Source organism: Anoplopoma fimbria, chromosome 11 (genome assembly GCF_027596085.1).
Source record: "Anoplopoma fimbria isolate UVic2021 breed Golden Eagle Sablefish chromosome 11, Afim_UVic_2022, whole genome shotgun sequence".
In the NCBI taxonomy this organism is placed as follows: domain Eukaryota; kingdom Metazoa; phylum Chordata; class Actinopteri; order Perciformes; family Anoplopomatidae; genus Anoplopoma; species Anoplopoma fimbria.
In genome coordinates, this window is record NC_072459.1 from 23,142,304 (window position 1) to 23,168,035 (window position 25,732).

The 25,732-nt window shown below is 43.1% G+C and overlaps 2 protein-coding genes across 2 annotated transcripts; both read left to right on the forward strand.

The window, feature by feature from the left end:
• The first annotated feature begins 16,974 nt into the window (after positions 1 to 16,974).
• fmc1 (formation of mitochondrial complex V assembly factor 1 homolog) lies at positions 16,975 to 18,992 on the forward strand. Its single transcript, XM_054608079.1, has 2 exons — positions 16,975 to 17,157; positions 18,705 to 18,992. Exons 1-2 carry the CDS (start codon positions 16,990 to 16,992, stop codon positions 18,906 to 18,908), a joined length of 372 nt encoding a protein of 123 aa, XP_054464054.1. The 5' UTR covers positions 16,975 to 16,989; the 3' UTR covers positions 18,909 to 18,992.
• Positions 18,993 to 20,865: 1,873 nt separating this feature from the next.
• LOC129099163 (heme-binding protein 1-like) lies at positions 20,866 to 25,225 on the forward strand. The gene is made up of 4 exons (XM_054608343.1): positions 20,866 to 20,943; positions 23,992 to 24,130; positions 24,597 to 24,777; positions 25,048 to 25,225. Exons 1-4 carry the CDS (start codon positions 20,866 to 20,868, stop codon positions 25,223 to 25,225), a joined length of 576 nt encoding a protein of 191 aa, XP_054464318.1.
• The last annotated feature ends 507 nt before the right edge of the window (positions 25,226 to 25,732 follow it).

A 25,732-nucleotide genomic window follows, 5' to 3' on the forward strand; every position in this document is an offset into this window, starting at 1 on the left:
CATATCTGCAACCACTATCCACATTATGATCAAAACTGAGCCACTGGCTGAACAGGCAGGATAAATCCTTTGAAGGATTTATGGTTACAATTACAACGCGTGAGAACTATATGTCCCGAAACAGCTTGAGTCTTCTGTCGAGTGCCCGGTTCTGAGAATGAATACGTAGACGTCCTGTAGACCTTCTAGTCTGGGACATTGTAGGGCTGATTGCCTCTGTAGCCCTCCACTGGCAATTATAATACTATTAAGTACATGCTTAATGGAGCATCTCGGTGACCTGGCTGGCCGACTTGCATGTTATGTATTTTACACGTTTCCAGGTCGCTTTAATATCTGCTATGTTTGTTATGTTGTATGTTTTTTTTTTTTGCGTAGATTCAGTTTTAGAAAGTTTCTCTGGTCTGATCGAATCCACTTGGCTTCAAGACATTGGAGAGCCTAGTAAGTCATTGATCATCAGTATCAGAGAATTTCAAAGTACTCACCTACAATTCCCCCCCCCTCTCTTTCACTCTCTCTCTCTCTCTCTCTCTCTCACACACACACACACACACACACACACACACACACACACACACACACACACACACACACACACACACACACACACACACACACACACACACACACACACACACAGGGTGCCATCAGGGTCTGGCTGTGTGAGCCTGTTCTAATTGTCTTATCTTTCGAGAAGGCACATTCTTGGGCTGAGACTTAATTTAACACCCAGTCCTCCTCAAGCGCTGCTGTTATTTACACCCCGCCCCATCACCGACAAAAACACACACACACACTTACACAGAGGACTCGACCCTCCAAAGGTACTCTGGTACCCTCTTTCACACCCATGTCATTGCTCTCTCTGTTCTTGTCTTTTCCCCGATTGCCCCGTCACCCACCAACAACCCATCTCCGCTCACAGTAAATTAATTGGCAAGCTGTTGTCATGACATACCAACTGTATTAGAAAACAAGCATGCACACTGATACCCTTGTTTTTTCCTTTGTGTACACTACTTCAACGAGCACACCTCTTACAGCTCTGCAGAAACAAGCGTTTAGCACCTTTAAAAAGGTTAGAGAGCAAAACGAAAAGTCTGAAAATACTGGAAAATATTAAAAAAACATCTAAATAAAGCAAAAATGAAGATGATGTTGCATGAAATCATATATTCCCATATCCATTTTTAGAACAAACCTGACCTGCGATTGTCGCACCTCCAAGTGTTTTTCTTTTTAGAAATGTGGTGAAGTGTAATGTAACAAGCCGTTTTTCTGATGCATTGTGGGTGATGCGATTGAGCGGTATCTTTGCCCCAAGTTTTATCCAAATCCTACCAATGTCGACTGGAATATTAAGAAAAACAACTAACGCATTGCCACACCGCAATACTAATCGATAGTTGTTGTTTTTTTCCAGCATTTTCCTCCGTCACTTAAACACAAGTGTGTGTAAAATTGATCCATAACACATCCATGAGTATGAAGTCTCTTGTCACTGTTTGTCGGGAGTTTTTCACAATTGAACAGCCGGAGCACTTACAGCGTTTTCAATAATTCTCAAACTCTGGTTCTGGCTCTCAGAAATCGATGCGAGATGCAAACAGGAACAATCGACTGAATACACAGAAGAGGTTGAACGGCTGCATGAGGGCTGCATCGTCTTCAGGTGCTCTGAGTTTAATCAGTCAGACTTTGACAAACCTATTATGTTAGTAGCCCTTACAATAGCTCACACCGCAATCTCCTCTCGCTCCCTTTTGTGCGTCTGCCTCGTTGGAAGTATTACGGCACATACAACCTACTCTGTCCCTTCTCCGTCCCCCTCTTTCTCCCGTTTCCCTCTCTTTCTGCAGCCTGGTTGCCACATTTCACAGATTTTGACAGCATGCGGATGAGGTCCCTCCGAGAGGCATTAGCTCCCTATTGGGAGTTCTTCTGCTAAACTCCTGGCGGGCATTTCTCCTTAACACTACGCAATCAATAACTTTTTATATTGTCTACTGGCAAAAAGAGTCACAGCGAAAGGCTGCAGGAGCCTTTAGGAGGGACTGAGTCTGAGGCAGAGAACCTGCAAGGCGGCTGTGGAGGGCGCTTTGCGTTGACGAGGAGAGTGAAGCGAGGTGAGCATTAGCTCAGACATCTCAGCTCGCAGAATAGAGCGCACTCAAGGACGGTCTAGGGTCACTGCCCATACTTGACCATATCATCTTTGAAAAATCACAAAGGGGCTTTAAGAGGTTCTGTGTGTGTGTGTGTGTGTGTGTGTGTGTGTGTGTGTGTGTGTGTGTGTGTGTGTGTGTGTGTGTGTGTGTGTGTGTGTGTGTGTGTGTGTGTGTGTGTGTGTGTGCCGCGTGGCTCTGCTATAGCGGGGGGGGGCTTGCGTCCGGTAGAATGCCACATCAAGGAAAAATAATCCCTTCTCTGGTCTAGACTGATTTATTGTCCGGCACAGCTTTCATAATGGGAAAGAAAAACGGAGTTTATGGAGCAGAGAAGAAGAAAAATAAGTTTAAACAGCATTACTTAGTTGCACCTTCTGCACAACAAGACATTGATCAAATTCTGTAAGTATAACATTAATCAGGTACTATGACACGGGTGTTATTATTGCAAATTAAAGCTGGATCAGAGGAGTTGCCCCAAAATCAATGGCGACAACACCAAGCAGCTGTAAGTTGTGATATTGTGTTATTTGGGAGTGGCACAGACTATATGTAGGTTTTACATAACTCTGTACAAGTTTTTTAGAGTGAATCAAAGTTTTTCTGTTTTGTTCTGAGACCCAGTATTATGGATTTCACTGTCTCTCCGCCCCTCCGACTGTACTGCTGCAGTATACAAATGAAGAATCTGTTCGCTTTATCAAACAGCTGCAATCATCCTTCCTCTCAACTATAAAGCAAAACAATCTGACACTCTGCACTGTTAGTCCTCGAGGCACGAGCACAAGTGTTTCCTGTCGATCTTGGCAGCGTAAAAATGCTGACCTGTGGCATACACAAAAAACACACACACATACACACACACCGAAACAAATCATTCACCCGCTTCAACAACACAACCTCTAGGTGAGGCCAGAAAACAACAAGTCAGATGAAGCCGAGCGAAGAACTGCTTTTACAGACGGCTGCTCAAATACCTGCACTGACTTTAAGGCAAATATATATATATTTACATATTTACAAAAGTACATATTTATCTACACATACATATATATAAACATATGTATTTATATATACATATATATTATATATATATATATATATATGTATGTGTAGATAAATATGTATAACTCCCCTTCATGTAAGGCACTAATCCTGTCGGTTAAAGCTTAAGGATCATTTTACGGGGGTCGGCTATCCGTCAGAAAAACAAAGAATCAAAGCTAGCATCCTTGTTTTGGCGGTTGACACCCCTATATTAAGATTCAGTGAAATCATAGAAAAAAGAAGCTCCTTATAACTGACCGAACTTGCCTGAGAATAATCAAATTTTTTGGTTGTCTTCAGTATCAAAGTGTCTCAGTGGTAGAAGTCTGTACATCCATGGGTACATTGCCGCAGGAACTGCTAAAAGCTAATTCAGCATACTTTACATTCTGACAATGTAAACAAATAAAGGCAAAAAGGACAGCTGTTAGCCTACATCTATTGCAACAATGTCCTTCCTTTTAATTGATAAGTGAAGGTGATGTTTTTTGAAATTGTTTGTTTTGTTCACCCAACAATCTAATTTTACTAAACAATGAAGTAAATCAAGAAAAAAAAGAATGAGAGGCTTGAACCACTATAAGTCGACTTTTTCTTCCATGGCAAATGACTAAAACATCTAATAAACGATTTTATTGGAAATTGGTGTGGGTTTAAAATCAACGTTTCAGCATGGGATCTACCCAACAACTGGAGCTCAAACACTGACGGTACCTGAAGCCTCCTCAGTAGCAGCATCTGAGGACGTGCCAGGAAAATAACAGATGCCACCAAAGCAAATGTTGGAAGTGCAGCGCTCAGCTAATGACTGGATCTGTGGGCCGTTCTCCAGGTGACTTATGTTACTGCTCCGCTGCTGGAGACAAGGGTGAGTGACGTCGTATCGATCGGCTGTTTTTTTGCGACCCAATCAATGCCAACACACACACAGATCTTAGCTGTGTTTTCAGGTCAAGCGAGAACACGTGATCCTGCGGCCCAAATTCAGTTAATATTAAATGATAACTTCAGGATTAATGACCCAGCATAGACTTGCATTCGCCCTGCTGATGTATCTTACAAGTGTATTCAATTAGGAGATAATTGAACATCAGTGAAGCCTAGGTGTAACAATATGATTGGAATTCATTACAAAGAGAAATGTGCCGGGGCGAGTTTGCCGTGCCTGAAAAGTTTCTTTGAATAAGTCTGTGTTATTGAATTAATGAGCTGTGCCCACACTGCAGTGTAATGTTTTTGCATATGGTGACAATATGGAATAGACAGCAGCACAGGCGCATCAGAAGTCATTGTCTCCCTGAGAAAACCCACAGCTGCACTCTCTCTCTCCTCTCCTCCAGACAAACAAATGCCTCATCTCTTCCTCTCCTTGTTTCTTTTCTCTTGTCCTTTTCCTCATCAAAAGCCTGCTAAATCACTGGCTTTTGAATTTGCTCCAGTTTTGAAAAACACAGTAGCTGAAAAGAAAAAAAAAAAAAAAAAAACTTCCTCTTTCCACACCCTTTCCATAAAAAAAATGGCATGATAAGAAGAATGATGTCAGTTATGAATATCCTCCCAAAATGAGCACACAAGCACACTGACCTAGTCGGCGGAAGAAGGCAACACCAGACTTAAAGAAGAAAACGCTATAGGAGGAAGACAGATTTGAGGAGCTCATTTATCTCACTGTTTCGCTTCAGTACAGAGATCTGCCGTTAATGACGTTCTGCACATCGGCAAGCAGGACAAAGGTGATCCGAAAATGTTTCATACTTTATTTTAACACATCAAAGACTGCAGCCTCGATGTGGTATATGAGTGATGACGTGGGCTCCCAGAGTCTAAACAGGAGTCTGTTGTTACATGGATTTGACAGAAAAATGAGACATGCTGCACTTAATTAATGGCACTGAGTGGTGGTGATATAATGAGGGGCCAGGATCTCATTTGGGTTAGGTACATAAGGGCTGAGATAAAGCTTTTAAAACACTCATGAGATATAATTATTCTAATATGTCCTCATCTTAATCATTATTCCAACCGGTGGGGTTTTTTTCTAAACAGTTTATGTATGAGCAGGAAGCCTGGTGGACTCAAATAATAGACCTAACAGACTCATAATCTGTAACTCTGCGTATGATTTCTTTTCAACGAAGGTGGGGCGGCGCTGTCACTGTGATTCACCACCACTGTTAATTCATCTATATGGTAATGTTTTATGACGCAAGGCGATAGTAGGCAAAAAGCGCAGCGTCAGCATGAGCCGAGGCAGCTGCTGTGACTTTCAGCTAACGAAGGAAAGGCCGAGGCACTTCATTAAGGAGCCGCACTGTCGCTCCGCTGCTGGCTAAAGTAAAAGCAGTAACTGTGTGATGGCAGCATTTGCAGTGTGTTCACACACTCCATCACCCCCAACGCACCACAACAACCACTGCCTCACATTAAAACAAAAAAAACAAAAAATCTAAGACATTTCGTTTCTCAATCTTGCTCATCTGCACCGAGGCTCAGTCTCCTAAACGTCACGGCTGATTAATAGCGCATGGGGAGGGACGAAGAGCTAAGGAAGGATGGAGGGGAAGAAAAGGGGGAGGCAGCTAGAGGGAGAAAGGTGGTAGAACATGAGAGCAATAATACAAATTTAAAGAAAAGCTTAGCATCGAGGAGTGAGGAGATGAATGGATGAATGTACTGATATGAAAATGGCCTCTCATGGGCCCTTGTGGCGAATACTTTTGTCTCTGTGTCATTTGGTCCTGGGACAGAGAGAGAACCATTGTCCCCCTTTTTATCTTGTCACACAAAACATACCGTCCCTCTCCCTCCTTAATACCGAATGAAGCTTGAGCACAAACACATCCAAATGGTCACACGCTCCTGCCACAAAAAAATCTCATCCAACAAATCCTTTAATTGCCTGATCAATGCCTGTAGAGCCATGCAAATTAAGCCGATAGTCGATAGGTGCTGGGTCGGGGTGGAACGTCCGCGCACTGACACATGCCGCTGATCAAAGTGCACACTGTGCTAAAAACCCAGGATTAAACCATTCATCTGCAGGCTCCACCTTGAACCATTATCCTGACCCTCAAGCAAAGCTGGCGTGAGACACAGAGCAACAAAAAAAGAAGAAAAAAAGCCTTTAGAAGTTTTAGACCATCCATCACTGAGCTCTAAGAAAAGGCGCACGCTTAGGGAAGCAGCAGACACACAAACACACACAGGTGAGATAAGACGGGATGTTTCAGCGGGGTCCCTGCAGGGACAACGGCAGAAAAACTAATAGCGGCCTCGTGCATCAACGCTGTCTTACCTTGTGTTTTGCCAGCCAAAGTCTCATCCCAGCGTCTCAGTAGTAGCATGATGGTGCGGCCTGGGACTCCTCTCTCCCTCTCATAGCCTCAGACTGAGGGAGGCTGAACTGCAACCAAAACACGAGAGAAAAGACAACATGAGTATTGATTGTGAGCAGCTATTGTATCTTAAAATATTAAGATTTCTCTCATAGCGGTTTGTCTCTCTCACTGTGCAAACATTAAACATAACAGGTGAAAAGAGCATCACTTACATTTCTGACTGGTAAATGCAGAAAAATGATCTTATTTTAAATATTTTTTAAAAGGCTCTAAACACAATGAAACCGCTTAACGCTTCCTGAAATGTATCATTTTCATGTGTCACCTCACCAGGTTTATTGGCTCCAATAAGCTGCAGTTTATAAAACGACTGGGTTCTAGTCTCCATGATTCACTGAACTACACCTCTCTACCAGGAGACATCATTAGGCTTGTGGGGTTTGTTGAAGCAAATACAGATGTTCATGAATTACGCTGTTGAGCGTTTATCTCTCCCCCACATCATATTCCTGTCAGTGTTGATTGCGAACGAGGAGTTGGGAAACTCACAGCAGTTTTAGGTAAAATCCACGACGGGGTCAAGAGGTTAAAGCAGCAATTTCGAAGGTAATTGTACTCCACAGGAGCAGCTTCGCTTCTGTTCTCCCCTTCGCTCCTCCGAAGAGATGTTTGGCGCCGCTTGTTTTTTCTGACGTCCGCCAGTCTGTTATTGCAAAGGGAACAGGGAGGATAGGGGGGTTAGGAGCAGGTCGCAGTCCGGCAGACTCCAATAAAACCATGCTGCGCTTTGGCAGTGTGTGACCTCTGACCCGCTTCCCCTATTGAGTTAATACATTCAGATTAAGTGAGGGGAATTTAAAACACACGCCTCAATCTGAGCACAGCTTTTTGTATTATTGTTTATAGAATACGAATCGACTGTGTGTGTGGGCCATTCCTCTCCTTAATTTCTTGAGTGAACTGTGTGTGTGTGTGTGTGTGTGTGTGTGTGTGTGTGTGTGTGTGTGTGTGTGTGTGTGTGTGTGTGTGTGTGTGTGTGTGTGTGTGTGTGTGTGGGGATAAAACAGTCTGATTTGAGGACTATCCAGCCCAGTATGATAAATTATACATTTCCTCCAAATGTACTGCAGTACTTAATTGTCTCTGCCTTCATCCCCAACAATCGCCTAAACTACAGCATGTAGATCAGAAGAATAATAAATAGCTCCTATTAATCCAGATTATAACTCATGTACCGTGAACACACTGCCCACCAGGGGCCTATATGAGTGTCTGAATTGAAGGGGAGAGTGTGGGCCATACTTTAGGTAAATTAATGATTAATTGAAATATGTCGATGAATAATAAACCAGTCTCTGCGGGGTAACAGATTGTACTTTTCATATTTAATAGATTGATGAGCCCTCACACAAACTCACACACAACATGTACACACTCTCGGCGACATGTAATCACAAGCCAGTCACGTGTTCGACACATGAAACAGAAGGGGGTGAACGTACAGTAGATTAAAAACATCAAAGAAGGCCTACGCTGCTCTCTTGAAACGCCCAGGCAGTTTTTAGCTTGTTTCTCAGCTTCTACTAATCCCACAAAAGGGGCCTAAATGTTGCTTTTTCCATACACTCTGTGTGTGTGTGTGTGTGTGTGTGTGTGTGTGTGTGTGTGTGTGTGTGTGTGTGTGTGTGTGTGTGTGTGTGTGTGTGTGTGTGTGTGTGTGTGTGTGTGTGTGTGTGTGTGTGTGTGTGCTCCCGTTCCTTCTCATGGACAGTGTCTGCGTCGATACAAGTCCTCTTAATCAGCGCAGATGAATTATTGAATAGCCTTTTTATATCAGATCATGACCCATATTCCGCTCGCTTGAAGTGAATATGCTGCCAATAAAAAATAAAAATAAATGAAAAAATCGAGATGTACTTTTTAAGTCGCCCCACATAGGCCCCCTGCTCGTTCTCTAATGGTTGAACAGGATTCGGACGCACACACTGCAGAAAGTTAGGAGCTCTGGATGAGGCTCTGCTGCTCCGACCGGCTCGTTTAACAAGATGATGGACGAGGTCATCACGCAGCATCACACACACAAACAGTAGCAGTCTCCAGATCATCTTAACATGCTTTAGGTTTCACTTAAACCTCATCAATCCCTGGACGGCACGGAGTGGAAGTTATTTCAAGATAAGATCTCTAATAGAGTGTTATTGCTGGTTTCATTAAGGCAGATGCCAGAGCCAGGAGTTGTATTGTCGTCTCATTAGGTAGCACATGGGTGAGGAGGAGGAGAGACAGAGAGGGAGTCATGAGGAAAGAGGGGATGGGATTATGAATCTCCTCAGCCCCTGCTGTCTCCTCTCCTGGCCTGTTTATCAATGACGACTGCAAACACGGTGCCTGTGAAAATCTCTTAAGCTCTGTTTGGAGACTTTTGGCAGACTTCGTTCTCCGCGTTAAGCTTCTGGCGTCGAGCAGTTCTCAAACACTAAAAATTGGCAGGAGGCTTGAAATATGTGCCGGTGCCCCGGTCACCAAATACAACTGATTTATTGTTCAATAAAATTCGGTGGCCATATTTACACAAACATTATTCATTTAGAATGAGGGTACACTTTTACTCTTAGAATTACACTAAAGAACGAACATTAACTACGATGTCACCTTTTGGCAGGGACGTTAAATTAGCAATAAGCAAAATATATGATGCTACTTTCACTGGATTAAGCTCAAATGTGCATTCTTTTGTTTCTCGTCAGAGAAATTATGGGTTCATGATCCAGAACTTGACCAAAAGCTAAGCGTGCGCCATGGTCGCCAACAAATCACCTCTACATTTGCATGGAAGTGAAGCTCAACCATATCCATCTTCCAAACTGGTCAATTTGACGGCGATTGCTCACCCAGCTTCTCTCGAAAGGGACAGTTCACCCCAAAATTAAAAGAAATACAAAGCTTCACCTCTTATCTCTCTGCTTTGAGCACCACAGCTGTGTGCCACATTATTGCCAAAACTAGGCGACTCACCGCAAAACAATCTGGATTGATAAATAGCACAACAGGTGAGACAAAAAATATGTATTTTTGATTTTAGGGTGAACTGTCCCTTTAAAACTTAATCAGCATCCTTTGCTCCAATATAGTCCAATCAACTATATCAACTACAGTTTTCCAGCAAAGTGGGACGAAACGTTCATTTCACCGTCCATTTTGCTTCCGCCTAGCTCGTCCGCATTTTCAACAATATGACAGCAGAAACAGGAGTTCCACCCGTTCATGAAAGCTGTACTATTCCTGTGATCGTTACAGTAAGAAAAGGCAGCGGCGAGCCATGTGTCAGAGGCAGCGCTTGCACCCGAGACGTCCATTTTGCAGCGTGGCAGCTGTGACAGCTTTGACACACTGCCTGGGCTTAAGTGCCCATCTGCAGATAGGCTGCAGGGGTCACATGTGTGCCAAGAGCACCGAGCAGGATGGGTAATGGTCCCCGGTTATGGGAGCAGGTCCCAGGTGGGTTTCACAGGTACCTTTTGCTAACCTTGACTGTGCAGTGTGCGCGCACACACACACACACACACACACACACACACACACACACTGTATGAAACCAAACGGCTGTCAACTAAATGATGGGAAAGTTAATCAGAGAAAAGGGGTCAGTCTGCAATGCACCTATGATGGATAGATGGATAAAGTGTTCGCATGTTTATGTGTGTGTGTGTGTGTGTGTGTGTGTGTGTGTGTGTGTGTGTGTGTGTGTGTGTGTGTGTGTGTGTGTGTGTGTGTGTGTGTGTGTGTGTGTGTGTGTGTGTGTGTGTGTGTGTGTGTGAGAGAGAGAGAAATAGAGAGAGTGTGTGTGGGTGTGAATTGCATTTTGCTGCAGACATACTCAGGATTTCATTCCAACACAGTCCACTAGGAGATCTACTGTCATCCTCCCGCTGTGAACCACTGTGTTGTTCTTTGAAATAACGACAGATAAAAATAATTGCATTGAGAAAAGGCCAATGCAGCCTGTCTCTTCATGTAGATTACTTTATTGAACTGCCTATATATTCTACTCATGCCAGCGCTCGCACACACACACATACACACACTCCCTTTAAATAAGTGTGTGGAGCAGAACTGAACAGATAATTTGACAGGCAGAAGTGGCTACTCCATCAGGTGTAGAGCGGCTAATAAGAACAGAACCGAGCATGAAGTACGGAGATTCATTCCCACATGTGAAGTTCATTTTTTAACATTATCAGATCCTTGTGTACGCATGTGACTATATTTCACATGGATAAAATGTGTCAGAAATAGACTTAAAGGCTCATGGGGGGAAAAAAGACAACGACAAAGGATAAATGGTGAAGTGCGAGGGAAATTACTGATCTCTGATAATCCGACAATATCCATTCAACGTGCATACAGTACACACACACACACACACACACACTGAATTTACACCCCCTCACACACATGCAAAAATAGTGATTTAATGACAAAAAAAATATGAAGACGAATATCTACATCAATTAATCATCATCCAAAACATGCAACAGCAACAGCATGTGTGGATTCAAAGCGCCGTACTCACCTATTTAACCCTTAACATTAAGAAACATTAAATCTAATGGATTTTGTAGGCTGGAGAAATTGTAACAATCTTGGCTGTTACATCAACTAATAGACAAAGATGTGTCTTGAGTCTTTAATCCGCGTTAGTGAAATCCCATTAAGATTCAATAGTTGAAAAAAGGAATATTGCAATCAGCTTCAGTCCATTACAAAAAGAAGTCAAAAAGAGAGCCCCAGAATTTGGGACAGTTTTAATTATTGTTAATTATTTTTTTTGTTTGGAATCAAATCCAGGATTTAAAGGGTAATTCCACAGGAAAACAGCTAAATCCAGAGTGCCTTTATCATGGTGACGGCCGCTCAAAAGTCCCACTTCCCATTATCTTCATGTAATGAAGAGGAGATGCGTTAAATCTCCTTCAGGAAAAAAAAAAGTGGAAATATAAAAAATAAAAAAAATGAGGATGGACAAGGAAATAATTTGTGTGGTTTGCTTCACTTTGCTATGCATCTGTCTGCTGCTGTGCCTCTCTGTAGCTCTCTCTCTCTCACACACACACACACACACACACACACACACACAAATAATTAATTTTCTTTGTAATCAGCTTAATTCTTTCCAGCCATCTTGTCGTCTGTTTTTCTTAAATGCCAAAACATAATTCATGAATAATCTGCCCTTTGTCTTTCAATAGAAGGAAGTAGTCGAGGTGAGGTATTGCAAAATTACGTCACCAAAACGCAAAATAATCAGCAACTCCTGTCTGATGCGAGCAAGTCAATGATGTGTGAGTGGTAGGACATGACAATTTCTTCGATGGCAAATTAAAAGACGAAAATGGGACAACATATGAATCAATAGGTGGATCAATTCAGAGGGGGTGAGAGGATGGAAGTGATGGAGAAAAAAAAAGATGCGGAGAAAAAACAAAAAGGTGATTAAAGAGATTAAAGCAAAGTGAAAATTATGGTGGAGGAAAAAAAAGGGGGAAAAAAATCCTCTGTATGATAAAAGCCAGTTTTTGTTTTTAGTCCATTCTCTTTGAGTGCTTGTGTGTGTCTGTCTGCGAGAATAAGTCAGTTCAGAAAGATAGGGAGGGAGGGAGGGAGGGAGAGCAAGGGAGAGGAGAGAGAGAGAGCAAAGGAGGGCAGAGAAAAGGGAAGCAAAGGGAGTGTATAAACACAGATGACACCCCGACACAACGGACGAGTGCTGGCTTACAATGGCGCTTTGAAAAAAAAACAGCGCCTTCGTTGTTGCTCATGAATTAGGCCTTTGCTCGGTTTAACCTTCACCTAACGAACATGTAGCGAGGAGAACTTAAACGCACCTCGGTTTGATCACAATGTACATTCCCTCTACTGGACCAAATGTGGAATTTGAACGTCACTCAATGTGCATGACAGCAAACAAAAAAAAGGACATGTGAGGAGGACGGTGTGTGACAAAGGGGCATTTCAGACGCTTTTAATGGAAGGACAGACTTTTGTGCAACAACATAGATATGAGGCAACCAAAATGTGGTTCCGTGATAACGACTGGAGACGGTGCTTGCTTGATGTGTCGTTGTGGTCTTGGTTTGAGGAGAACAAAGAGGAAAAAACCAAGTCAGAAAACACTGATGTTACAGTATGAAAGGGGAGTGTGACGTGAGGATGACATGGCATGAGGCAAGAATCAGCTGAGAGCCGGATGGGAGGGGAGCCATGGTTATACCAGAGCCAGATTGTAGGCCAGTGTGTGTGTGTGTGCGCGTGTATTTCAAGGTGTGCCTAATATATGTGCACCCCTCACAAAACACCTTGCATACACAGAAAAGAAACAAAGACTTTGAGACAGACACTGAACACTAAATAGACCTACCTATGGTTAGAATTAAGAATCGCCCAAAAAAGATGCATAGGATGGTAGGAGGAAAAAAGAGAAGGGGGACATAGGAAATAGGAAAAGGTACAAAAGTGAAAAAGGCATAAATAGAAAATGCAAGCAAGCCAATTAAAATGTCTCTATAAAGAGGGGTTTTAAAGCAAGGAAATTAAAACACTGGTGGAGTCAAAAAGTAGCCAAAGTTACTGGTGGACAGTAAGCGGAGTGGTGGGAAGGAGGAGGAGGAGGAGGCGGAGGGAGGCAGTGAAGGGAGGAGGGAGCGTGGGCTGCACGGGGGATAGAATAGGTTGGCAGTGATAGCAATGGAGAGGGACGGGCGAATGAATGAAGGGAACGAAAAAAAAGAGAATATAGGGGGCAAAAAAAAGAAAAAATCCCCCTCCTCTTTCTCTTTCTCCTTTTCTCTGTCTCTCTGCCTCTCTCTCTCCCTCCTTGTCTGGCTCATAAATAGCAGAAATTGTTGACCAGGTAAATGGCAAAATAGATGAGAAGACAGAGGACCGAGAGAGCAAGCAAATGAAAAGGTAAAGCACCTCCCAGCAGCGCGATGAGGAAAAAAAAGAACAAAAAACGAAAGATAAAAGCAAATACTCCAGTGGCCTCCGTTGTCTCCAGTCTATGTGTGGAAGGGGGGATTGGCTAGTGCCAGTTGTTCCCCTTCCCCGGCTGCCTTCTGCTTTCTTCTGTCTCTCCTCCCAAAAAAGACTTCCCATCCAGATGACACAAAAAAAGGAGGCACAGAGATGTCCTTTTCCTCTCTCTCAACTCTGGTCTGATATCACGTGCCACTCACACAGGTTAGACATTGTTGCGGCAGCAGCGCACAGTATCACCGATATTGCTCAGTGGGAGCAAAAAAAAAAAGGCATTGGTGGGCTGCTGCTAGTCAAGCGCTGCCTGCCTCATGAGGAAGGATACTGAGCTGGAATTGCTATGTCTCCCCTCTCTCCCGCCCATCCCTGCGAAAAAGATGGGAGGAAGGGAGGTGGGCCCACTCGCTGCATTAGTATTCATTGAAAGAGTGTGAGAGAGAGAGAGAGAGAGAGAGAGAGAGAGAGAGAGAGAGAGAGAGATGAGGAGGAGGAGGAGGGAGAGAGTGAGAGAGGGAGAGAGGGGTGCCTCTTCCAACAAATGTCGAGGAACCAAACCGGTGTGTTAAACTGATAAGAGACTGGCTCCCCCTAGAGTCAATCATCAATACACAAGCTAACTGGAAACACTGGGATGATATAGTGTAGTGTTGGACCAACCAGTCTGATGACCTGTGACCTGCATTCAATGAAACGCCTCACAGTTTAACCTCGAAAGGGCAAATGATTCGCTGCAGTGTCCCTCCAACTGCACAATGTGAGTTTAATCCACTTCCACTTACAGACTGGTTCAGTGTTGGAGCTGAGCTTTGTTCCTGTGTGTGACAAAGCCCCGTTACCTTTCACGCTATACGCTCTCCCTGCATAACAATCCGAAGAAAGCATTAAAGGAATGTTTGGTTTGAGATTGGTTCGAGTTGTGAAAGCAGACCGGTCCTTTCCTCTGCATTTTGCACTCAGCTAAACTCAGTGTTGCTATGGTGACAGATGACCGCTCTCAAGTGTCCAAATCAAAGCTAGCAGCACACAAGAATAGGTGGTCAAAGACTGCAGCGTATCTGCACATTAGTTATGTCTCTGTCTAAATGTTTTACCTTGTAAAAACCAGGAATGCCATGGCAAGTGACCAACATTTACTGAAATATAAAAACCATTACATTTCACCTGACGTGCCCACATTCGCAAGACGGCTTATAGCCACAAAGAGAGTGAGGTAAACCGGACTCTTTTGTTTCATTGTCATCAGGGAATAAGTTGTTGTCAATGTATTCCCTTATTGTTATTTATAGTAAAGGGAGGAAAGAGGCAGAGGGAGACAGAGAGATGCTGACAGAGCCGGAAAGAAAATATGATTACAAGTCTCCACAGTCCCCTCCGTCTCCTCTGCTGACCCGTTTATCAGACAGTAATTACTTAACTCACAATCAAACTCAAGCCCAATTCTACTTACAGTGACAGGTGGCCTATGTGAGGCTGAGTGAAATCCTTCAACATTTCAGGCAGGCTCTGTTCAGTATTTGAATCATGCATAAGCACATTAAGAAATGACCTTACAATGTATCTGAAGGTGGAATCCATGTCGCCTTGAAGATTTTCTCCTTCTTGGCCAATCTTGAATGGACCCCCCCCAAAACAGTCAGCCCTGGGATTCCTTGAACCATTCAGGAGGCTCTGCATGACCTTTCCACACATTTCAGACATCTGTTAACCTGAATTTGAAAAATACAATAAACTGGATAAAACTGGATAAAGAACAATTATTGGACAACAGTGGCAATAAATGTAACCGTTGACATTATATTTACCCTGTGTTTAACCAGAGAGCTTACGTGTTATGTTACTAATTAATCTACACACTTATGCACATGTAAGCTCTCAGTACAACCACTGCAATCAGTGGAGCTACTGTTTCAGCACTTTAAACACTTGCACAGCAGTTGGAGAGAAACGGCAGTGCTTCCAAGTGTTATCATTGGATGTGAACCAGTGACGTGTTGACGTGCTCGCACCCTGGGCTCCTACAGCTGGATTACGACCAGGGACCACTGAACTCAGAGCTGGTGAAGGAGATGATAAGGAAGGTGGAATTAGTTTGGTGAACACTAGATGACAAATAAACTCATAACAGCTGAACATCCCATTAGGCTGCACAACTACAGTTTACAAACAGAATATGTGTGCATTTTTGAATGAACCCTTTCATGCATAAAGGTCATGTCATGTAAATATTACATTCATATGTATAAATGCACACATACAAATCTCAAACACAGTATATTTTGTCTATGCTTTCACATCACACTATCACTGTGCACATTGCGGTAAATGATTATGAGTTCTCTTAGAAGGTCAAATACTCCGGACAGGGCATTCTAGTGCCTGATCGTACGATGGAAAAGAACAGAGACACTTAAAGAAGGAATGTGCTTTTACTGCAGAGAAACCAGATAACAGAGGCCCTTTTTACGACCAACTGATGAGGCCCTCAGAAAGTCTAAAAGTCTAAACCAAGAGCCGCCTTCCTCTTTTTTGGACCTATCATATTCAACTCATAAAACCTATATAACATGATGCGCACTCTGTTTAAGCGCCCTTTAGTAGCTGAACTTCTCAGTACTGCTAGGCCCGTGCACGTATAACTGCTGGGCGATATACTCCTGTTATCCTACAATAAATGTCACATTTGTTTTAAGATGAATCTGGTGTAGAAGTCTCTCTTGTTTTCCACTCAACAGTCACTACAGTGGACAGCTATTCAAATGTTGTTTGCTTGTATATGCATGGGTTCTGATGGCATAGTTGCACATCAGCCACTACAATAGTTATTGAATTCGTATTTGTTTACTGCACTTATCCTATTCGTAGTAGTTTGTAGCACTTATTATATTCGTATTAGTCTGTTGCAATTATTGTTTTCGTAGTAATCTGCCTCTGCACTATACTTTTGCTCTGGTTTATGCTTTAAGATGCTTGTTTAAGAAAGGAGATGCACTTATGACTTCTGGTGACTAGTAGTTCTCTTGAATACCTATGTTGAACACACTTCCTGTAAGTCGCTTTGGATAAAAGCGTCTGCTAAATGACTGTAATGTAATGATTCACTTTAAGAAAGATGTTATCATTGAAGAAAACCATATATTATAGACATGATGGTCATAATGTAATGTACAATAGCGCTCACTGTAGTGGCTGTGCAACTATGCCATCAAAACCCATGCATATACAAGAAAACAACATTTGAATAGCTGTCCACTGTGGTGACCTGTATGCATGGAAGGGTTAAATCCAGGTGACCTTAAAACTGTTCCAGGTAGAATAACATGTTTGACGTTAGTGGGTTATGTCGCCACCTTGTGGTCGACAGACAGTACTTCGATCGACTGTGCGGGGATAGGTTGAGCATGCCTGGCTGCGTCCCACGGTCACAACACCGTCCAGAGATGGCCTCGCTGTCATCCCCCCTACGGGTCTGCAGAGGAATACTTAAAGAGTTACGTGCCATCCAAGGACACACTTATAAACGGTCACTTGCTTACAACTATGTAATGGACCAGTTTCGCAAGAATACGGTGAGTTTTCCACCAACTTGGTCCCAGCTCAAGTTAGCCGAGTGAGCTAGCTACCACTACTAGCGTTAGCTAACAGGGCAGCTCGTAGCTAAATAATAACGTTTTACCGTTTTGCTAGTTCAATTAAAATAAATAAAAACCTTCTGGGTTGCGTGAACACCCCGCACAACACGGGAGTGTGCGTGTTGCTTGCTTTGTGCTCTGCAGAGGCAGAAGTTCAGCGCAAGGTGACTCCGAAGTAGAAGGACATGCTAACGTTAGCGGCTAACAGCGTTAGCATAGCCCGGAGCTAACGCCACACACATACTATACAACTACACAATAAATACACATACTATACAACTACACAGACAATAAATACACATACTATACAACTACACAGACAATAAATACACATACTATACAACTACACAGACAATAAATACACATACTATACAACTACACAGACAATAAATACACATACTATACAACTACACAGACAATAAATACAACTATACTATACAACTACACAGACAATAAATACACATACTATACAACTACACAGACAATAAATACACATACTATACAACTACACAGACAATAAATACACATACTATACAACTACACAGACAATAAATACACATACTATACAACTACACAGACAATAAATACACATACTATACAACTACACAGACAATAAATACACATACTATACAACTACACAGACAATAAATACACATACTATACAACTACACAGACAATACACAATATACACATACATACAACTACACAGACAATAAATACACATACTATACAACTACACAGACAATAAATACAATACATTAATTTGCCTCCTGCACTACACTGAATACAGTTAGAAAAATAATGTAATTTAAATTATTAAGCCAGGTATTTGTACTCATTCGCTGGAATAAATAGACACCTCTGAAGCTTAACAAAGTTTGTAGGATTGTTTAGAAGTCATTTTGCACGCCCACACTCATCCTTACATTTTTCACATTTACCTATATGTTTATTTGAATGATTACAACCACACTTTCTAAACACAGTGTATCTGCTTAAGCATATAGGCTCATAGCTTGCTTTATGTATGCTTGGGAGAGCATGGCTCACCAGGCTGGTCTAATGCATGAGCAGTCACTGAAGCAAAATAGCTTGGAGCGACTCTAGCTTGTCAGGGTGTATTTGTCCCAGCTCTGGAAAGACCCCAAGGCACTGTAATGCATATGTGGGACTCTATAGGGACTGTACCAATGCCTACTGTCCATGTGGTCGTTACGGTTGATGGAGGAAGAAATCTGTCAGTGAAGCCTGAGATACGGACACATTTGTTTATGTCACATAGTCTGTCGATGGAATCATTGCCAACTCCTAGTTGTCCACCAGCTGGACCTTAAGGCTTTTTCTACATGAATGTTAACTTGATTTATTTTTTCTATATGGTGACTGTTTTACTGAACAAAGCAAAAACATGCCTGTTGTCCACTGTTAGGATCTGCTTCATCATTTGATCGTCACATATTTTGCTTTATTTCCCCCTCTCACAGGTAACAGGAGAAAGGTACTGCCGTGCCCAGCAGGAGGCAAGCCACGACGCGCACACATACCTGTGTCTGCTGGCTTCTACCAGGACCCACATGGCCCTGCACAACACGTACCACGGCAAAGGAGAGCGCAGCATAGAACAATCGGCTGGCCTAGTGGGGCTCAGGTTGCCCACTCAGCCAGGAGGGAAAGGCTGGGAGAAGTGAGGACATGGGAGGGCGCAAAGAAAAACTGTACACTCTTCATAATGACCTCTCTGTGGCTTCACCTCATGAAAGTAAACTGTAAAGTGATAAATGTTTGACTGGAGATCGGGCCATCACGGATAGCTTTGAGGGAACTCGACTTATTCCTGTTGTGTTGTCCTACTAATGATCATTATGAGAATTATCTGATCTGAGAGTATTTGAAGCAACTGTGAAAATGTATAATATGATTAAAATAAATATGTTGTTGAGCTGTAAATATACTACAGCTAGTCCACACCTGAGTTTGTTTGTGTTTTGACAATTTTCCTAAAGCAACAATACAAATGGACTGCTAGTACATTTTCATTGTGAATCATTTAGATATAGTCACTGTTTTCAACGCTTTCTGAGTTATTTTAAGAACTTGATCACACATTATAACACATTAACAAATAACTTGCTCACATATCAAATAAACTGTAAGTGAAAAACACATATTGCTGCATTTTCATGCATCAGACTTACTCATCAGATGTTGATGAATAAAACTCATTAAGAATATTTGACATACGTTGTCTATTTGACTGAATGTGATATTGGGAAGTCACATGGGCTTGTTGAATTTATGTTTTTATTGTCACAGCATATTGCAAAGTTGTTTGTAGGATTATTTAGTTTGTCCACTGAAGCATACACTGCCTTTCTGGCAGTTGTTTTTTACCCTCATGCTTCCGTATGCGTGAGCATTTGGATGAATTACAAACATAAACATATAAATCCAAAGTAAAATTATAAAATAGCCCTGCAATAAACATCAGCTTGATGAAGCTGATGAGTCTTTCTGTAGGTATTTATGATACTGTAGTTAATTAAACATCACATTCAGGGTATTTCAGTCTTTGGTAGAAAAGTCTCAAATCATCACAGCACTACAGCCAGCTCTCTGTCTCTGTCACCTTTTCCTTCTGTCCACAAGCTCCCTCATACAGAACATCAGCTTTCCTGACCCAGTGTTATCCATCCCACTATTTTTTCTTTTCATGAAATCTGCCCTTCCTGTTTCCTCGTTTCTCCTCAGTGGTGACTAACATCGCCTTCAGTGTGAATTTAAATAGACTGACCCTAAAGCAAAGCAATGCACAGTGACACAGGGAGTAAGACCCAACACACACACACACACACACACACACACACACACACACACACACACACACACACACACACACACACACACACACACACACACAGTCAGCCCTGCAAACAAAGCCCTCCAATGCATCCTGACAAACTAACAGCTTGTGTTAAAATTTATATTGCACAAAAAAGCAGGATGTAAATGTGCTCCTCCACTCCCTGCTGTTTTCTGCATCCTGGAGCAGACAGCCATGACAAACAGAATGAGAGGGAACCATAATAAAGGCTGAGTGGAACTGGAGGTCAGTCTAATTTGGGGAGACGCAGCATCTCTTACCAGGGAAGTGCTTCAGCATGTCACTGTATATTTAATGTCAGCAGCAACCTGAACTCATCTGATGGGAGCTTGGTGCCCCCCCACTTTAGGTGAATTTAAATGTAAATGGGTGAAAGGTGGTGATATAAGCGAGCGTCGTGGTTAAAAGAGGAAAAAACTAAAAGCGGAGGAGGGCGGAGACACTCCTCCACCCGTCACAGAGGAGGATGATTTGTTCCTGGCAAAGGGGTGGAGGAGTCAGCATCACCAACTTCTGCCTCCGAAGAGGAAACGGGAATCTGCTGAGAGGTCTGCTGAGAGGTCTGGAGGACACAAGGTGCTCTCTCTCCTCCAGAGGGAGATCTCTGCGCCTCTTACTGTGACCTCTCGTTTATCAAGTTGTTATTGTTGTTGTTGTTGTTTAGGAGAAAAAAGTGGTCGTGCAAAAAAGAAAAAATAAGCACAAGGACGAAAAAGGGAGGACGCACAACAGAGGAGGAGGAGAGGTGACCCGGCCGAAGCGACATGTTCGGCATGCTCAAGAACTCGCTGTTCGGAAACACCGAGGAGACGGAATATAAGATGCTCAGCAGTGAAACGAAGGTAACACCTGTCAGACACACGACTCTGATATCTGTATAGCTTCTGGAGACTCTGTCCATGGATGAGTAGTCCTGCTGCACCCAACAGGCGCACGGTTTATCCTTCTATTTGCATTCATAATCTCATCCAGCTGACTAACTTGGTTATGTTGTGGCAATTGGTTGACATCAGTCATTGACTTTAGTGGTGTTTTTCGTTCTCAGAACCTCTGTAACCTTGACTAACAGCCTGTCAGTGAACTGCTGTTGACCTATAGAGATGCAGCCGGAGGTCCTCTGCCAATCAGCAAACCTGCAGCATGGTGATGCGTTTGAGTTTGGTTTAACCTTAAGACAATAACACACACACACACACACACTGCGCTGAGGGTCACTGTTTTCTTTCCTCCAATCATGACATTAGAGATGTCTTACATGTGTGCCAAAGTGTAACCCACAGGGGCCACGCTACCTGACCCCTGCTCTGGAAGAGGGCTGCAGATCAGACATGATGGTGGTGAACCCATCAGCTCAGATAAGGACAAGGCTGTGTACACTGATACACTGAACCATGGACACCTGACGTCATCGAGGAGGAAGGGCGTGCCCTCTCCATGTCAGCACCCTTCACCCCCACCTCTTGTTATGTCGATGTGTATTGGGTTTACCGTTAATTGACACATGCACACTTACATTCCAGTAAACAACCAGTGATGTGTGCTGTTGACTGAGGCGACGCCTAACAGACATTTCGAGGATCTTCTCTCGTGCACTACTGTAAATGTGCATGTAGCCTTGTAATGTCACGGCTGGCATGGGGTTTAAAAGATGCTTTGTGTGTTTATCTCTGGATAGCAGCTCACCTTTGAACGCAAAGGAACACAGACTGAGACAAAGAGGACTGGCAGGGAATCAAATGACCTTAACTGACACATGTATACACACACACACACACACACACACACACACACACACACACACACACACACACACACACACACACACACACACACACACACACACACAGGAAGTTGGATCTGTTCTGACACTGACCACGAACAGCTATTGTCTCAACCTGATATTTTTTTGTGTACAAATAACTGGGTTTTAATGATTCCGAATTTATATAGTCACATTTTAGGACAAAGATTATAATTAATGATCTATCATTTCTATCACGGATCCAAATGCAGCATGATGTCAAAGGTCACTGCAGGGCCCGTACACGTCCTCTACGTGTTAAGTAGACAGCTTTGAGGTTGAGCCTCATCAAATCTCTGGACCTGACTGACTTGTTCAAAGAAGCCGGTATTGAAATCAGAGCTTGTCACCTGATCCGTGCAGCAGCAGCCGCCTGACTCTGACACCCTACACTCTTAATTAAAACTGACATAAAATACAGAGGAGTTGACGGGGCACACACACACACACACACACACACACACACACACACACACACACACACACACACACACACACACACACACACACACACACACACACACACACACACGTAACTATGCACACACATACACAACAGGATAACAGTGACATCTAGGCGGAGTTCAGTTAGAAGTTTGCTAATGAATGAGGATTATTTTAGCAGAACATGAAATGGCAATTTAACACATTGTTGATAATGCCTTTTGTGCACTCTCCTCAGGCACAGAATAATTATCGCTGTAGAAGATGACAGAATGCAGCAGCTAAACACACACAACCTCACACACACACACACACACACACACACACACACACACACACACACACACACACACACACACACACACACACACACACACACACACACACACACACACACACACACAGTAGAGACATATTAATTGCACTGCTTAACTGAAGTTTGGCTCTTCTGTCCCAGTATGTCACCAGTACACAATGTTAATGGTGGTCCCGCTGACAGGCCACTCGGAGCAGAACCCTTATAATAACTATGCAGGAGCCTGGGTACCTGTCACAAGTTAGAGCTCCATGATAACATAGTGCCATCCTGTCTGTGCTAGTGGGAGGAGTACTGCCGCATTGTCTGATTACAGGACCTCGTGAGTGAGCTACAACTGGGGTGGATTTGGAATAAGATTAGTTAGATATAACACACTTATAGAAATTGGAAAACATTAAAATCATTTCCATGACATTTTGAGAAGCCAACGTAGGAATGAGCATATGCAGTGGAAATGAAGACCGGAGCGTATTTCCATTACTGTCTTTTTTGCTGCTGGTTTCATTTAGGAAAAGAAAAAAACACATTATCTGCAAATTAATGAACCGTATATTTGACAGAAGCTTCTTGTAGATTGATGGTAAACACTGTAAGGAGAACGAATCATAATGACATTACAGTCAAATGCTCAAAGACATCGTACAAACAAACACGGAGGTGTACACACAGTAATCACATTAGTGGGATGAGGAGCCGTATTTGAAACCTGCATCACAGTCTCTACTTTGGCCAGATTCCTTCAAAACCTATTAAATTTATCGCTCAGCTGAGCAGCACAGTTGAGTGACCGTGCTCCACATTCGCCCCACTCAAATACATATTTAATGCAAAACTGTTGCATCTGTTGAAGCTGTGTGTCTGGGGGCGGGGAGATGTGTGTCTGTGTGTGTGTGTGTGTGTGAGTGCGTTATGTAAGACATCTCTCGGCCATTATTCTCTGCAGGCTGACTGAACCCTGCAGAGCAGAAGAAGAAACCAAATCAAATCAGTGTAAATACGTTTCCTCTGCATCTCATTATTTGGCTGCCCACATTGGTTTTCACACACCCACATGTGTGCGGTCACACACAAAGACACACTGAGTTATTACTCCGCCAGTTCAAGGCTTTTTCGTCCTTTTGGAGCAGATTGTCAACATCAGTGTGTCAGAGGTGAATCACATCTGAGTTTAACCTCTCCAGTACACCCATCCCCAGGAAGAGAACGACTGTGTGAGTGTATGTGCATAAAATAAATATCTGCATATGTGCACGCAACAATGTGTAGCTGTGGTTGGTCTGCTGATGCCTCAACAACCCCCTGGATTTTTCCATTTTCTCTCCCCAGGATGGAGTTAGCTTTGAGGTGCGGCGGTACGATGGGGCCAAATACGCTGTGGTCGCGTCTGAGGGACGATCCTTTGACCAAGTGACGGGGGAGCTGGTGAGGAAGCTGCTCATGTACATCGGCGGGAGCAACGAACAAGGTAGGCCCATCAGAAAAGTATGAAGCAAGAGTACTAATTTATGGAATGTAATAGAAAGAAAAACAGAGAAGAATCACACTTAATTTAATTGAAATGGTGACCAGTCTTACCGGTAGCCTGAAGCTGAATTAATCAGCATAAACAATGGGATCAACAGATGTCTCCATCCTCCCTTTGCGTAAGCTAACTATTGCAACAGTTTGAGCTCTCTCATTTGAAATGGCCTAGCTTTATTGGAGGATAAATCTGGATAACACTCATGTCCTTTGAGGTCATGTTTCCCTGCTTTAGGTCTGTTGTATTTTCAGCCCGTAGTTGCTATTTCCATAGTGATATTATGTTCTCCACACAAAAATCCCCCAACTCCTGACCTTTAGATTCGGGTGGATTGCTTCAGGTTGTTTCTCCCCCCCGATCCCCCTTTATAAACTCACTCCCTGACTCTGGGACACTGCTGTCCTCTAAGGTGAGGCCATTGGTACAGCAGCCCCCATCATCATCACGGTGTACCCACGGAATGACGGAGTTCTGTCTCGCCGCTTGGTGGTTGCCATCCGCATCCCGTCCAGCTACCAAATAAGCCCCCCGACTCCCACAGACAGTGCCATCAGGATCGAGGATCGGCCCGGCATGACAGTCTACACTCTGTAAGTGTCTTTTAAAGTGTTTCATTACACGAGGAACACGACTTTAATACATTTAATACATACAGAGATAATGAGCATGAGGTTTCTACTGAAATTCAATATTGTTTGTTGGAGTTAATATATTCCTTTTCCTAATGGGTGTCTTTTGGGTCCATGTTCCATCCCAATGAGACAACACATCCAGTAAAAAGTGCACATCCTCCCCCCATTAAACCAGCGTTCTTAACAACCCACCTAATTAAAAAAAACCTCTTTCTTTTTTGTTGGCAGGCAGTTTGGAGGCTTTGCGGGGGAGACTGAGTACCGAGCAGAGGCCTTGCGTTTGACACGCACGCTGGGCGAGACGGCCCCCTTTCAGCGCAAGCAGTACTTCTGCTGCAGTTACGACCCACCGCTCAAGCCTTACGGACGCCGCAATGAGGTGTGGTTTCTACAGGAAGAGCCGTAGAGGAGCCGGTCCGTCAGATCCTAGTCAAATCTCATGCTGAATCCTTCATTCGACTTAATTACCCCTTCACTATCCTGTAGCTCTAGGAGTGCTCGATTGATTGGTAAGAGCAATATGGTGACTTGACAGGCCTTTAAACGCAAAGTGGACAGACATTACCCATGTTGCCTTTACCCATCAGATCTTCTGCTTATCACGTGTATAGTAGCTACACTTATGTTAGGTGTTCACGCAATGGGACGGTTTAGAATTCAACGTCAATGCATCATCATCACTTTTTCTTTATTTTTTAAATCTAATTTAAACGCAGCCCTTGTAGCTCTGAAACAAAATAGATCTCAAGGAAACTACCTTTAGATAAACTGGTATTCCACTGGCTCACAGGGGTGAAACAGAAAGGTATCCAAGTAACTCAGTGAATAATTATCATTAGAATTATCTAATGTAGTCTACATTTAAATACAAACTTCACTGACATTTACATTCCTTTTAGAATTAAATGTTTGT